This window comes from Dufourea novaeangliae, unplaced genomic scaffold, assembly GCF_001272555.1.
Source record: "Dufourea novaeangliae isolate 0120121106 unplaced genomic scaffold, ASM127255v1 scaffold109, whole genome shotgun sequence".
NCBI lineage: Eukaryota > Metazoa > Arthropoda > Insecta > Hymenoptera > Halictidae > Dufourea > Dufourea novaeangliae.
This window is the reverse complement of record NW_015373997.1, coordinates 385456-402932: the sequence shown is the minus strand read 5'-3', so window position 1 is coordinate 402932 and position 17477 is coordinate 385456. Positions and strand designations below refer to the sequence as shown.

At 45.5% G+C, this 17477-nt stretch overlaps 1 protein-coding gene across 1 annotated transcript in view; it reads left to right on the top strand.

Moving 5' to 3' along the window:
• The first annotated feature begins 3768 nt into the window (after positions 1-3768).
• LOC107188010 (developmental protein eyes absent) overlaps positions 3769-17477 on the top strand; it is a 53042-nt gene continuing 39333 nt past the window's right edge. The window contains exon 1 of the mRNA XM_015576226.1: positions 3769-3985. Within this exon, the coding sequence (XP_015431712.1) occupies positions 3886-3985 (100 nt within the window). The 5' untranslated portion in view covers positions 3769-3885. The remainder of the gene's footprint in view (positions 3986-17477) is intronic.

Here is a 17477-nt window from a genome sequence, read left to right as displayed (position 1 = left end):
AAACTGTTTTCGAACATAGTGATCTATGTCTGGAGACTTTATTTTACACTTTCGGTTTATTTGTTGACAGTTATACCAGTAATAGTGGTTATTCTATTTAGATGTAATGTAAACTGTCTCTGGGAATCAAAGTGGACTGATTCTTTATTTTACATAATTATTTATGACATTGTTCATATCAGATAGAGGTGGCCAGACCCTACAATTACACTTAAAGTGTTGGTAGTATCGAACCCGTTACAAGAATTTGTAATCCGATCGACCATTATTGCGACGTTCTAAATTCCTTTCATTCTCTGTCCTTCTCTAGCTTCAGAGAGCAGGTGTACAAAACATGTTAGATAGACCTGTATACTCTCATATTTACTTACTTCCCACTACCACACTCTTTATACACCTACACTATTCCCTCTAGCTGCATTTCCTATCATTTCAGTATCAAATAACTAATGACAATTATCACCCCCTACGATCTCTTCATCTACCCTCATATACAATGCTTAGGAACCATTCATTTATCTTCGATAAGTTCTGCTGAAAGATTCTCTAAAACATGTTTAGGCCACGTTTATACTACAAGCAAAGTATGGATCTACTGATTTCACGGGAATCGCCAAACAAGTTAAAATCTCGAACCGGCGACTTCCGAGAATCGCGACACGGTTGAGGGTGAAAAGTAGTCCCGGTCCCGATTTCTGCTGCTCGTTTTCACCGTGAGATCCTTCGTCGACGCACTTACACAACATCTGGCGACGAAGCGTCGCGAGGATGTCACGGGGGAGGTAGGGAAAAAAAAACAGCGGCGCGGTAAGCGATACGAGAATTCACTGATGGATTAGACGCTATTCGAGGAATGCCTGGAAGAACGTCGGGGGCCCAGGCATCCGACTGATCGATGCTTTCTTGCTCGAGTGGACTGCTGGTAATTATTCGTGCCAACGGACGAATCACTGGCGCATCTGTTTTCCCCCCGTGGATTGTTACTGGATAACAAGGGCAATTTCCAAAACAATGACATCTACTGGCATTGTGTAAATAATCAAATGAAACTGATTATAGTCCACGTCGAGGAACACAAATTCTAACGTTATTTGCAGTGATTGTTTTTAGGTAAGGTTATTAACAGATTCTCACAGCAAATTGCAGATTTCTTGCTTTGGGATTACGGAGTACTGCTTTTGTCGGAATTTATGTTGACATTTAATTTGTTACACATTTTATATTATAACGTATTATGTGTATTGTGTATTATAGAATTTAATTTAATGTATATTAAACGCTGGTAGTTCTAGCATTAATCAACGTGTTCTTAGACCCATCAGGATCTTTTTTAACCCCGCGAAGATGGTGGCAACGCCAAGGTTACCGTACAGGGGATGAAAAGATGAGACAGAAAGAGTGAGAAAGAGTGAGGGAAAGGGCGAGGTGAGATGAATAAATAAGAGGGTTTTGAAAGGCGTTCGCTGTGGCCCAGAAGGTTATTACGTGGCGTCACGCGATGATGTATCCGCGCTGGTTCAGATTGTCTCCGCGAGATGGGACCACCGACCGTGAAATATGCACCAACCCCCGGGTGAAACCCCCTCGAGGCACAACCGCCCACCCTTATTCGCCACCGCATCACCACCTTCCCGATGCTGAAAGAGATCCTACCCGCGTCTTCTTGCCGGGGCGAGAACCCGCGCCTGTATCCCCCAGCCAAATTTGCATATCAATCTTGTGGCAACTCCATCTCAAATATAATTAATCTGCCGGGTGATAGCGTAGTCTACCGGGGTAAAAATCGCGTATACCCGGAATAGTATCCAAGTCCATTCTTGACATTTCTATTCTACTGATTCCCATTCTATTCAGTCTCATTCTACTCATTCGGCTTAATCCTATTCCACACATGCCCCTTCTACTCATACCTATTCAGCTCATTCACATCCCACTCAATCCTACTCTACTCCTTCGCATTCTACTCATCCCCATTCTATTTTTTCCTATTCTACTCATTCCCGTTCGATTTCTTCCTATTCTACTCATTCCCATTTGATTTCTTCCTATTCTACTCATTCCCACTCTACTCAGCCCATTCAGAATGGAAATCTTTATTACACAGGACCACGTTATACCTGACACTATTCTTTAATATTTACTGCTCATCAGATATCTATAGAGGTACACAATAGTGCTCTTCAGGTACTTACAAACATGTATATCCTTTCCTACTACTGTTAAAAAAATAATTACCAATTTCAATCCAGTACACTTAACTGAATCCATCAAAGCCCAGTCTTCGTCATACAAAAATCCATTAAACAACTTTCGAAATTCAGCCAATAGCGAACTTGGCCGTGTATCAATCGAACATTCATTTCCTACGTACTCTAACACACATCCTGTTTTTTTCAAACTACATTAACTTCACAACGAAGACACACGAAAGAAGACAATAGAAACAATTCAGAGCAGCCGCCGGTACACGTCCTGTCAATATTTTTATTCGAGTCGGATGACTATGGGTATTAAGCTGGAACACCCGATCGATAGCTTTTAAAATGTTTTGGCAAATCGAAACGGGGGCCGGAGCTCGCTGCCCCACCGAACTGGAGTATCGCGATGGAACATTAGGAGGGATATATTTGGCCGATGTAGCAATAATTTCCATGCATATATATATATATATGTATATATGTACGTAGGTGGTGCGGTGACGGCACATAGATCACAAGGGCTCGCCGACACGCGACAGCACGTGCTCTCTGAAACCGCTTCTCTCCCTCCCTCTCAGTCTCTCTCTAGATCCCGACAACCTCCACGTGCCTCTGTACTTAGGGTGAACTTCATGAGCTTTCCACCCACCACAAACGACAAACCACTCGAGTGGATCCCCCTTCCCTCGTTTCGTATGTGGCATAACCCTTCTTCCAGCCATTATCCCGACGCTATTCATGCTTAATACAACGGATCTCCGGAATATCCGCCGCGCCGGTGGAAATTCCAGGAAGCTGCACGCTTCCTCGGAAAATATCGTCGAGGCATTAGCAGATCCGGTGGTACGGAAAATTTACATGGAAGAACTTTTGTCGTTAGAATTACTGTGATGACTAAATAAAAAAATTCGTCGATCCCAACCGATAAATCGAGATTTAGTTATAAATATTAAAGGACACAATGATTCCCCTAAATCAATTTGTGTAATGATGGATTTACATAGGAGACTGTTCATTTATTTATTTAAAAGACTGTGTAATTATCTAAGTAACCACCTCTAACAACAACTTTGTTTTAGTCTCTCGTGCATCCTACTTGCCCACACAAATTTTCAAAATTTCCAATCCTTGTGTATCCCAGTTAAAATAAAAATGAACCACTCTTTTCTAGAAAATATAATCTATCCTTTTCTAGATCTAAGTGCCAATTATCTTCTTGCAGAATGAGCTTTAATCTAACTAAACGTGAAACGATTCCAAACAACCATACCACACTTCCACAACAAAGGAACAGCAAATTTACAACGGCACACTCCATGCATATCATTATACACGCAAAATTTCTCTCATATCATCACTCGCCATATCTTTGATTACAAAGTCACCGTGAATGACATCAAATCACCGCGTAAATGTATCTTAATTTTCATGTTCGATCCCGGTCGCTCAGAAGACACGAACGTAAACAATAAACACCATTGAAATCCACGATTCCACGATCCATTCAGTAACGTACGAGACTAGTGATCCGACGACACATTCGATGGAATTAATTAACGGCCGGCTGCGAGAATCTGTCTGTCGAGAAATCTTTCTGAGTGCGACGTCGAATGGTGACAACCGTCGCGAAATATTCTCTGTTATTCGTAATAATAGTGACGTGGCCGTTGTTCACGGTGGCAGCGACATGTCTGTGATAGTGGACGTGATCGATGTGTGGAATAATGGTTGTCATTCCCATCGCGGAAGCAAGAATCGGGCCGTTCAATCGCCGCTGATAGTGTACAGTAAGTTCGCCATACAGTCTTGAGTAATCGTTCTTGCCCAATGCCTGGGATCGTCAGCAAAAATCGGTGAAATCGGTCGCTACCACCGATTACACATATATTGGAAATACAATATCGACAGGTTGTTTGCTCGACATTAACGTTTTCTTACTCGAATCGTTTTTCCCCAGAGCCGATTTCATCGATGATATCGATACGATTCCCACGCTTTCGGCGATTAATCGAACACGATCGCCGGTTGATCGTACGGATTTAATTAAACAACCGATCCTTGTTAAGCCTCCGTGACCGAGACGGAACAAGAGAGATGGAATCGGACTATTCGTCAAAGTTTCGTACCCGTGCACATGATAATCGTGTCTAAACAAGGGGACGACGGAAAACACGTAATCATATTACGAGGTATGGCATTTAGCTCTCCTGGGGACGGGTGTAGGGTCGTCTGCTTGACATTTAGCATTTCCCGCGGGTAGCCAGGGTGTTCGTCTATCATCGGGAGAACCCATTCCCCCGTAACATTTGCCAGATATATCGCGTGTTTTTCACGACGGTGGAGAACTCGTTAAGTACGCGTACACGCACGTTCCATTTGATTTTCGCGGACGATGTTCTTGGAACGGTAGAAAGGACAATGGGTGGAATCCTATGGAACAATTCGAATCTGCGAACTTGTAGCGATTTACCATACTATACGAGGTTTGATCGAAAAATAGCCAGAATTTTGATTTGAATTCAGAATTTGACCCATATCAATATTGATGGTTAAATAAATATTTTTTGAAATAAATAAAAGGTCTGGGAAGTTTTTAGTCAAACCTCGTGTAGCATACAATAGTTCTAAATACAAGCGAAAATTCACGAAGATGGTCCAATTCACGGACAATCCTCGACAACTAACGAATCGTCGACGGAGTCTTCAGTCGAGAAAGATCATCACTCGATAATGGAAAGTGGCTTGGAGCAGGGGGTGTGGGGCAAGCGTTCCAGCCAGTGGCGGACGAGACGAATCACGGGGGCTCGCAATTTATTTTTGTATCAAGTGGGATGTGTCTAACTAGTTTGTCCCGGCGAAAGTAAGAGCCTCTCCTTCCAAGATTAACGATACTTTAGTGCTGTTTTAAAGAGGTCCATCCACCCCCCCCCCTTTGCCGTACTTTCGCCCTCCCTGCACACAGAAAATACTCAGGATTAACCTGCTCCACCACTCGGCTGTGCCCCTCTCTTCCCCTATCCCTCCCTTAGCTCCTCCTGAACTCACCACTTCGTTATTTCCCACCGCCGAGCTACCCTCGCGAAATGGCAGGGATGGGCCGGGAGGTCAGAGGGATGGGAACAAGAGAAAGAAAGAATCGGCGAGTGAGGAAGAGAAACAGAGTGGAAATGAGAAAAAGAAGAAAAGAGTAGCAATCGTCGGAACTTGAAAGCAGGGCATTTTATGATGACTACAAAAGTGGTCCGGCCACTGTTAGGGTGGCGAGAAAGAGGGTGGTACGCGGAGGCGAGAGTGAGTTACTACCCCTACCCTGGGTTTTTTCCTCCCTTAGTCGAATCGAGGTAAGAGAACGAGAGAAACGATAGGGAGAGGGAGAAGCTGGAGCACAGCACACGATTCTCCCTTGCCAAAGGACGCCAGAGCCGAGGACTTGAATTGATTGCTTTCATTACGCAAAAAAGTCACTTCCTCTCTGTCTCTTTCTTTCTCCAGAGGCTCGGCCACTTTTCTCCCTTCCTCCACCTACCAGCATCCTTCACCTTGGCCTCCGTATTTTTAACTTGTGCCGCGCGACACCGGCGAATAAGTAAGTGTGCTATTTACATCAGATCCCGTAAGTTATCGTCGCTCTTCTCCCACCCCCCGCCCACCCCCGCTCCTCTTCCAGTTCGCTACGTTCTCGGTAATACGGTTAAGGGAGGGGTAATCTTTTGCGGAATAGTTCCCGAATTCCAGCGGGCCACTCGTGAAACTCGCGGTTTTTGCGACCGTTCCCCGATGCTTCCCGACGAGGCAGGGACGGCCAACGGAGGGATAAATTCGTTCGCTGGATGCTGTTTGTCTTTTTTTGTTTGTTTTTTTTTTTACTGCCGGTTCGCGAACGTTTCGCCGCGAACGAGATTTTCATCGGAGACCCATTATCCCCGGGGCTGCGCGAGGGCAAACAGAAAAATAATTCTTGTCGAGGTGAAAAACACCGCCGTGGGGCGGTTTTTTTGTGAGGTTTCAATTGAAAACCCTTCGGTCCGTCGGATGGAATCGCGGACAATGATTTCTGTCTTGGTTTACTGGATTATTGGGGGAAAATTGAGCGTCTATTTGGTTAGACTAAAAAATAATTAGTATTCTGAAGCAACAGCGTATGTTCTGAGAATGTAGAACTCGTAGCCAAGCGTAAAGACAGTTACTTGCTACAGTATCCGCCCACCACGTATGTATAGGTGTAATTTATTCTATAATATACCTTCAACTAAAGTTTTAAATACAAATTATAATTTGCATTAACGAAAACCTTGATCAATATACAGTAAATGAAAAGCATTCAGCTAAGAAATTATACACAGTCTATATGAAAAAATATTTTTTATCAGAACCTTCAGGAAACTATTGTCCGATGTCAACATTCACTTCGTACAAACTAACTTACAATATATTAATGCTTTATCAAATATCCTCAGAGCCTTATGAAATTAACCCTATCTTTTCCCTTTGCACTTTCAGAAATAACGATACCTTCTCGAACAAACTCCATACAATTTCTCATTTGACTATACACTAATTAAGATTGTATATTCTACTCTAAATAACAATGGTTAATCCTGACTCAAAAATTACTCAAACACGCAAAATATGTCGCACGTACAGAGGTGGACGAATATAAAGTGATTGCCAAAAGTTTCCAGCCAACAACTCTTTCAACACATCTGTCTAAAAATATATAATTCAAATTCCCTCTCGATCTACCCATATCGAGGACACCATATCGGTGGTATTAAAAAATTATTCGCATAAAAATCATCTATTCTCCCGTTTCCAACAACTACAGGCCTAACAAAAGTTACGACAAGGATCCGATAAAATTACAGTTCCATTCGGGAACTGTTGGCCGCCGCTGTATCTGCGAATGAACACGAATATCTCCGAGTATTCGGCCCAAACCGAAGATCGAAATTCCACTGAAACGGAGTACTTACACCTAACGCTCCTCGGGAGCTACTCCCCACGACAAACGAGATTAATGTAGCGGTTGCCCGACGGATTAGGAAGGATAGGAGGTCGTCTAGGCTACTGATTAGGTAGCCAAGAGCACGGATGCAGCCGCATTAGCCCAATGATCGATGCACCCGTAGCGGCAGCGTGCTCATCTGCATCTGCCCCCGCCGATTCCGCCACCACTACACAGAGAGACCTGGCCCGTCTCTGGGCGCGCAAGATCGACCCTCCAATGGAAGCCACGGGACACCACAAGTCCACCACGATCCTAGCAGCGTTGCGTCCCCATTTGGCCTTGCGAATCTGTTCGTCTAGGCTAGATCGCCGCCGCTCGGCGCAGTCATGTAGAGGGACATATTGCCCGTCAACGCGGGCAGAGCCGGTCGTTCGTTCAGGCAAATGATATGCCAAAGTGTAATCTCGGGAGATCCTCCAGAGATTAGGTACGTCCGACCCGGTAAATGACGAATGGATCCGAGCGAACGGTCCTTGTTCGTGAGGATCACCGCGTCAGGTGAACCAAGAATTCTTTCGAGGGTGAAACTGGCTCTCTCGATGGGGGATGAAGAATCGTTCATATCGAACGGTGTAATCCCTCCTCGGGGAGGTCCTTGACTCCGTTGCGTGAACGATCGTCCCGCGGAAACATGCAGATTCTGATTGGGGATGTAATGGGAACGTATCGGTCTGATCGAGGGTTTTTTATACAGATGGGGAAGTTTCGGATCTCTGAAACACGTTTTTCGGGCAGTTCACTCTGGAGGAATTGTAGAAATTTAAGGAAATTTGTGGAGATTATGTTTTGAATTTGAGATTAATTATGGATGAACAGAACAGTTTCAGTGGGTCTAACGGAAGATGGATAGATTGAATTTTTACGGCAATTTTGTATTGACTTTTAGTTAACCCTTTGAACGTCGAAACTAGAAAATCATATTTTCAAGTGTTTTGTCGTGGAAATACAGATGAGGTGAATGTATTGGGACCATTTTTGAGGTAAGTAATCGTGGGAAATAATTTTGTTCCCTGGAAGAAGTGTTTGGGCAATGCAGGATTAAAAATAAGTAAAAAGAAAATTTAATCAACTGCGTTTGGCACTTTTCGACAAGGTTTTCGGAATTATCCTCCCTTGATTTCCTACTTGAATTATATAAATAATCTGTGTATAGAACTTTCATCTTGAAAAGATTTTCCTCCTTATCATTAGACGATAATCAACATTACATTTTAACTTCGAGCATCCGATCGAAATCAAAACGTCTTATCCTACAATCTACTCAATTCCTTAGATAAACTAAATTCAATAACTATAACGCGTTACGATAGGGGTAAATGAACTCCACCAGTTGTCAACGTACGAACCATAAGAATCTCCTCCAAAACGAGACCACAACCCTCCACGTGCACCAGCCTCGATACTCCCGCGATCGAATCCCAAACTCGAACACCACGACCCAGCCTGAGAATCGAAATACAGCATCCCGTGGCTTCGTCGTCGAATCGTTCGCAACAATGTCTCCCATACGTCTAAAAATGCAAGATCGATGGCGCAACAGGATGCGGTGTGTCGTACGGAAATCGGATCTCCTCTGTCAATCGAAAACGCAGAATCGGGCCGGCTAGGAAATTACGCGAAGACCCCCACTCATGGCGAGTGTCAGGTAGATCGGTTGCGCAACGACGACTACGACAACGCTTGTTCGACGACCTGGCGTTTCCCGATCTCACCGTATCTAATGTCGGGGTGTGGACGAAGCTCAGCATACGGAGAAGGTGGTGTGGAGGAGGAACACACGCCTGTCTCCCCCCACACGCGCGTACGAAAGCTGGAACGAAACGAAGAAAGGAGTCATGAAAGAACGCACTCGAATGTAAACCGGACCCTTGTGAGATTCGCGGCCCGGCGACGGTCCCACCGACGCCCGATGGCTGACCGCACCTTCCGGGCGATCCAGCCGATCCAAGTCGGTCTCCGAACACAGTTGCACCAGACCTTCCCAGCGCGACATTTAGATAGCCAGAGGGGGGCCCTGTGGTCTCTCATTTCTCGCCCTTACAGGGGGGGCATCACACCGTTCTTTCCACGGATCTCGATACACTTTCATTTTTTTTTTTCACCTTTTTTTGTTGTCATTACCCCTCTCGTCGAGTTGTATGTGTTTCATGCATCATTTGCTGGTTCGAAGACACGTAACTTCTTGTTTCTTTAGGAGGATTTTTAATATACCACTTCTGCGTTTCAAGGGTTGGGAGGAAAGGGTCTCGTAACCGGTGATCGAGTTATTTTCCTCGTGGAAAATTGACTGAATCGGCAGTTCCACAACATATCCCGCGAAACAGAGTACACGCTCGCTTCTAGTCCATAGAGGAAGAGAGAAACGAGGATCCTCTTGACACAGTACCCGGTTTTACGAGCGAAACTCCGCCGATTTTTTGAGCGCCGACGATCGAGAAACGGCCGCGATACTTTCCCATAAATCCCCTAGCGCGGGTCGAGCTCCACGAGCACTTTATTGCGTATCCCCAGCGCCGCCATAATTCGGTTCGACGGCGGCGGTGGGCGACGCTCGGTAAAAATTGGAAAGCCGTAGAGATGAGTAATTCAGGCTCGTTGAAGGGTAATTGGAATGCATCGCGCATTGCCTAACTTTCGAGTTATTGCCTGCATAAAAGTGATAAGTTTCTTCCGGCGAATAAGCATCCATGGATTACCAGTAAATGTTATACTTGCGGGATAAGTTCCCGAAGGAGTGTGTATAGGAGAACGCGCAACGCAGTTTGTAAACCAGTATATCGTTGCTGTACCCCCACCGCCATTCAAATCCCTCCCCCCACCACGTGGTCACGCATAACTTGCGGATTCCTAGCCCTTTCCTTCCTCGTCCACCTTATCCGTCCCTCCACCCGTGGACAGTGTCCATCGTACCGTGTTTGTCCCGATGTAATCAGTCTCGTAATTAGTCGCGTCCGAGCCCGATAGGCCAGCTGTTCTACCGTGTCTAAAGATCAAGAGAACCTCTCCAGCCATTGTCACCATAGTTAAATCACTGTCCACAGACTTCAAACGAACGTCGTCTATACTATCCAAAGAAGCAAAAGTGACGTGAGAGTTGTCAGTGAGAATCTCCGATTCCGCGAACACATTTCACAGCAGAGTTCATAGTGTACCGTCGCATAAACATTTCCCCCCAGGTCCGATCTTATCCACCCCTCTAAACCATTCCCAATCGAAGGCTTTCGATCGACGATCGAGGGCTAACCGCGAAGGAGGCGCGTTCACAGGACAGAAAAAAGGCTCGAAACCAGACCAGATAAAGTGGTCGAACACGGCTGATACGGAGTAAGTGGAGCGACAAAGGGAGAGGAGACTCTTAAATAAATAAAATCGATAAGGCGAGACGCATCGTATCCAAGGAGCAAGGTAGAACGAACCCCAACGGCAGAGTGAACCAGGACCTCATGAATAAGCAGTGCTCACGGGGGTTGTGCGCCGCGTGATTTCGCGTGGGACTGTTGGCGGTAGACCAGCCGGCGAACGTTTATTTCGCAACCTTTGCCTCCTCCATCCCGATTCCAACCTCCTGCTCTCTCTCTCTCTCTCTCTCTCTCTCTCTCTCTCTCTCTCTCTTCAACTGCTGGTCTCTCCGAATCCCTCCGAAAATCCCGATGCCAATAACGACGTTATCCCGCGCTACGACGCTGCCGCCGTTTCCGTAGAAACCCCGCGGTCGCGAGGGGCCGCCCCACCTCGTCGAGTACCACGTGATCCCATCCGCCCGGCCAATGAGATCGCGGGTCCTCCTAGCTGGATGCTGATCGAGGGATGCAAAAGGGCGGGGTTCAGGAGCCACGCGTGGGGATGAAAGCTCCGTGAACGGGGCGGCAATGGGTGGGAGGGGGGAAGTGGTGTACACGGAAAAGCTTCGCGCGGTGTCACGTGTGCGCCCGTGTCGCCAGAAGCCCTCGTTTCGTGCTTTCACGTCGTTGTTATCCCGTGTCCATGCCGGTGCCCGCCGCATTTTCGGGGTCCAGCCACCGTGTCAACCGCGGCCTGATAACGATAACGAGAGTCGGACGTGACTAACTTTCTTTTTCCCCTGTTACGTGCGACTACGACAACGTTTCATCCCCTGTTCGGTGTGAACTGTATATCGGATAGTAATCACTTTTTCCATGTGGAATCGAACGATATTGGACTCTGGTGCGTTGATCGTAGAAGAGTTTGGTTTCTTATGAGTGAACACGACATTTCGCTTCTTTTGGATACGGTGAAGTGAGAAAACATAAGTGAACAGTGACGGGTAATCGTCGACGGGGGGACATACGATTGTCGTGATCGTTAGGATTCTGTTAAAGTGATGTCGATGATCACAGGAGGACTGCTTCTGGAACCCTGGGTGACTTTTCGGTTTGTTCAGTTCCAAGAATCGTAGGGTCCGTGAGGACAATGCAAGAATGAAGAATCTTGGAAACCCTTTGGATGTTTTCATTCGGTTCTAGTGGACAGCGTGCGAAAGTGTGTACGTCAGTGATGTCGCGTGTGCTGTGAGACAGAGAAGGAAAGAGAGACCAGGTTAGAGGTTCTAGGTGGTGTGTCCTGTAGATAAAGTTCCCTAGACTCCGGTGGGCTCGATTCACGAAGATGAAGCGACGGTCGACCGGGTGCTCGACGAAGCCACCCGTCGCCCGGCACAAAGACGCTCCTGATGACAGTCATTGTACCGTGTCGCCATAGACCGGCCCTACGCGCCACTGTTAAAAAATAGCCGAGAGTGCCACTGTCTGGGAGCCTGTAAGAGGACTTTATCGGCGGTCAATAGGACCGTGGTGCCGTTTTTCGAGGGGTCGAGTCTCCCGTATTATACACCTACAGTATACATATAAATCAACGCGGCGGGAGGAACCACCTGGATTCCCACAGCCGACGGCCGTCGGCTACTGAGGTGCCGCGATGGACCTCAGCACTGCCTACCGATACAATCAGAATATGATGGAATACTACACCTGTAAGCTGATCAACCCTTCTCATAGATCTATCGCGGTTTAGACAGTTTACCTTTGCTTTCTCGATTGATTCTGATCGTCTTTTCTCTGACCAACGACTTTATAGGTGTACCATTGCATAATCTACTACATTTTTAAATTACGAAACGGTATGTCTTATTTTAACAATACCTTGACTCTCGGCTGAAGGAAAATAAGGAAAATCAGTACCAACACAATTGGTGTATATCCTTGCCCTCCATAAAAACAAATGCAATTTTTCTAAGTGGATTATTTATCTAGTAGGCCTAATAGATACCCAGGGTTCTGCCTCGTACTTTCTTCAATTCGATGATCATCACCCGTGTACACTGAACGTTGACGAGACGTCCAATTTGTTTCGATCGCGTCGGGGAGAGGGGGCAGTTTTTGCCGTGGGTATCTTAGATAATGGGGCCGTGTTCAGAGTCGACTAGACATTAATAAAGAACCAGGAGCGAAACAATTGCCCCGTTCCCCACCCTGGTTTCCTCGGTGATCGTGAGAGCGTGGTGCGAACGATCGATTTCTCTCGCACTCTTTTCGGCCGATCAACCGGATCAATTGGAATCTCGGATAGGAAAGTACCGATCCCGGCGACAAATCTGCATTGTCCGATAAAACTACTAGCCCGCTCGAGCAAGAAACACGAAATGACCTTCATTCGATCCGGTAGCGGTACCAGGGGGGGTAAGAAAAAAAAAACGCTGAAACCGCAGCGATCGAGGCCCTCGATCCACCTCCGATATAGGAACCGTTCCGCGAGATCCATCTCTGGGCTGGTTCTTTCTCTGTCGCGAAATTCACGGTGAAACGTTGCTCGACGAAAATTTTCCTCCGTTCGACCGTCGAGTTGCGAAAAAGAAAAACAGACGCTGCGCGGCCGCAAAATCGTCCGTGCACTTTCGTTTTCTTTCACTTTCCTTTTTATTCCCCTGGAAACCGGGGAAAAAACCGGTGGCCAGTTTCCTGTCGCCGCCGGAGAAATTTTCGATCGTCCAATTAGAATCCCATCGATATTGCGCGCGCGGATAGACACGTCGAATTAAGGCGCAACCGTGTCGCAAAGAAGTCTTCCGGTTTATGGATTGCGTAAAGCGCCGTTAGCAGTGACGATGAATCGGTAGCGTGAGTCTACACCAGAATTTCTACGTGCTTCTAGTTTCTGTAAATAAATCTTTAGAGATTGATATTTGCATAAAGATACCCGCGGTCTACTGATTAGCATTCGAACCGTATTAATTAGGCGGGACCTGTCGTTTTGATGTGGCTGGGATCGAAACCGCCACGCGTCCCGCACGCTCGTTTATGGCCGCCGCCGACGCGGTATACTGCCACGGAATAATGGGATGATAATAATTATGATACATTAACAAGAACGGCGCGGTCACCTCGATGGGGCAACGCAGTTGAATCGTTTCGCGACACGGGCACGTCAATCGCTTTTCCCGAGAACGCTTCGAATTGCCGACGAAATTGTTGCAATTGAACGCGTGTGTACTGAACATTTTCGAGGGATGTTGTTAGGGATTTAGGTGAAACGTTCATGGGTTTAGTGTTGTCATTCGTTTTCTATTTGTTTGGAAGCTAGGAACGTTAGATATGAGATAGTTAGTGTATATCGTTTTAGTGTTTATTGAGTGGAATAATTGGAAAGAACTTCCAGTGTATTTATGATCATTGTACTTGTGTTAGAATCAGCTATTATTCTGTTTAAACCTTTGAATAGGAACATTCTATTGTTTTCCACCTAAAGACTCTACACTATTCTTACCACCTGTGTCGATACTCTATTCTTAGTATTTAATCCATTCATTTATCAACTTAAACCTCTTTAACCCTGATGCCAACTTGTCTTTCATTTGATGAAAATCTCAAATGTTTGAATAAATAGAGAGTAACATTTTACATATGTCTGTTGTTCGTGGAAGGAATACCGATATTGTTCATTAATTCAAATTATTTCATAATAAAAATCATTTCATAATAAAATCATTTTTTCTTAATTTCGATCAGAAGCACAAATCATGTGAAACTTCATTAAAATGTTAATTCTATGGCATTTTCGAAGTTGAGGGACGTTACAGATGCATAAACATCCGAAGTCTAATTATTATTAACGTAGAATAGCCTCCAGTGCAGAACTCAAAATTCTGTTCCATTTAAATTTTTAGATATTCCCATCGAAAATTGTGAATTCCCATACACTTCCACGGTCTACCGTTCCCTCGTGAACGAATGATTCCACAGTCGACGTCAAGAAATTCCCGAAATACAACCGGAACGGGATCGAATTTTTCCGTCTATTTTTCCACCGTCCGAGTAATAAAGCCTGGGTTGTACCAGCAATACACGTAACGCCAGACCGTAATGTAATACAGGAACAAAGCTGCAAGGAGAAATATCGAGTGACTACCCCGGAGGGGGAATCTATATCAAACTTCTCGGTCGCTGCGATGCTCTCTGGTGCACCCCGCGTTGCCTTCCCCGTGTGTGCGTGTGTGTGAACGTCGTGGGCTTTCCTTTTCGCCGTCTGAAACCGAACGGGACCCGTATACACCGTAAGGGAGTGGGTAGGGGAGACGTCGAAGAGTTCTTTCTTCCGTGGAAAACTGGAACGCCGTCGTCGAATTCATTTGCCACGTCGTGTTCCACTCGAATAACGCGATTAACAAATCGCCAGGTTTCTAATTATCCGTGAGTCCTGCCTATCCTCCGATCGCTAAATTTTCTTTGGGATCGAAACAATCCAACACAAAAGGAACCATCGATTTTGTCCAAACTAGTCCTGTACCCCCTTAACACTTTCATGTTGGATATCGTAGTAGTACGTATATTCGAAAGCAAAAGCTGAGAACGGTTGACGTAGTAATACGTCTTTCTTAAATAAGAACTAGAATAATAAAAATAGAAAAAAATCGCTTTTCCTTAATGTAAAGTTTAACAAATAAAAGTTAGGTAGTACTTTCTATACATTTTTAGAACACCTGAAATCGTATATATTTGCAAACACGAAAACTCTTGTACCAGTAAAGTGTTAATGGATAGCCGATACAAAAACCGTGGCATCCCGGAAACGGTCCGCGTCAGATCGCCGGCCAGCCAGGTCACCTTGTTCATTCGGATGGTTGTTTCTTGCCAACTTCGGCTGAAATCTGCGACGGATGATGGAAGGAACACGGAGAACTACATGGCTGCTTTCTCCGTCTCGATAGTCGTAACCGTTGATAAACGGTTTCGATACAGCGAAACGGCGGGTGACGAATAAACGTGATATCGCCGCGGCTAATCGGCGAATGGACGCGCGTAAACACGCCGTGGGAAGGAACGGTTCTCGTTTCTATTCAGCGGGAAATCGGATTATACATACCCTATATTCTTCGGTGAAATATGCCTGAGAGAATTCGTCGACGGTGCGCTTCCGGGTCTATGGAGGTGTAGGATGATTTTAGAAAAGGATTGATCGTTCGAAGAGCATACATTCGTAGCACCGTAAGAAAAGTCGGGAAGATGCAATTTTTCAGGGGATTGATAAGAAACTCATTCGTGACGTAGCATATAGATTCTTTTTTATTATAATAAAATACTAGGGCTTTGAAGGTCGATAGATGTAGCATGACACGAGGCACAGAAATAGGAACTTTATGTTACACACCAACCAACGTTATTAGTAAGCAACCAAATTCAAGTACATGAACACACTGGCCAAAAGTATGGAACTAGATATGGCAATTAAAGAATGAGGATAATCTTATTGTACAAAAAATTGATAAACGTTATGTGCTAAAACTGATTGAAAATACTTTGTAAATTCCGTCACTTTTATTATATTATTAGAAAATATATTATTATATTTAAAAAAAAGCCCATATCCAATTGGATACTGGACTCAATGTTCCGCCCTAGCATCGCAAATTCCATCAAAACTGTATTCCCACAAACTTTCACTCTCGAGACTAGATCCGTCGCAACTAGTCAATAATTTGAATTAGGGACTTCTACCGAAACGTAAAACACCAGAATTATACCGGTATTTTCGGTTGAACCTTCGCCCTATATAACCCTATACAAGCCCTACCCTTATAGAAATCGAAAAAATACGGTATTATATCGGTTTCGGTATAGCTTTAATGACATAATACCGGTATCAAAATCATACCGGTTTAACTCCCTGATTCGAATTGCTCTCAGGTTTACATCTACCAAACAACAAAACTCAAAAATCAATATAACAAAACAACCGAATTCCAACGAACATTCTCCAAAAAATATCCACAGAAACCTACAAATAATCAATGAAACTCCATAAAAAATCAAAGCAACACGAGCGAACCGTGTTTAATAACTCACACAAGGATCACCCAGGAGAGGAATGTTAGAAGGAAAACGAGATTCACCGTAGCCCAGAAACGCGTTACCAGAGCCAGACAATAATAAGCTTCGGTGACGTGATGGTGGCCGGGAGAGAGAGCAGCCAACGGCTCCGCACAATTCGTAGCACTGCTAGAGCTCTGGATTCGCGTAAGGGGTGGGGGAGGAGGCTTGGGGGTGGTCCAGCCTGGATTCACAGGGACCTCGTATAGTTGTGGTCAGCAGCCGTGACGGCGCGTCTTTGTGTGTGTCGCGAGAACGTGCCTAGTAGTAGTGTTCATGGTGCTTTTGCCATGGGTCAGGCTACCATGATTCCAACCCGAATGTCCCCCTGACTACCGGCCGCGCCGCGGGGGATGCGACCATAAACTCGAGAGCGAATTGATTTGCGACCGGAAAGCGCGTATCGTTTCTAGTAATGATCGCGGGATGCCCCCTCATTGTCTTTGCCTCGGAGATCGGGCAACAGGATAACCGTGCAGGGTCACGACGGAAGGAGAGAAAAAAAAGAACGAAGGAACCGTTCACGCGTCGCGGACCAACTCGCCCTATCATCGACAATGAGACCTTCTGATCGGAATGGCCGGATCATCCTGGTAATTAGCACGCAATTGTTTCGGTCGGCGTTCGCTCGGGCAAGCTCGAGAATCGTTTGCTTGATGGGGCTTGTGTGAAAGATTGCGGAAGCTTTCGTATTTCTTGTTAACACGTTCCGCGCCACATGTACCACCGGTGGTACACGCGGCCTGAATGGAAAGTTTAACGTGTACCATCGGTGCTACATGTGGCACGGAACGTGTTAATGTCGAACTGTAATTTAAAACAAAACCAACAGCCTCTATTAACAAAAGACACACATCTTCGGTAATTTATGACTTGAAAAAGGAAATACCG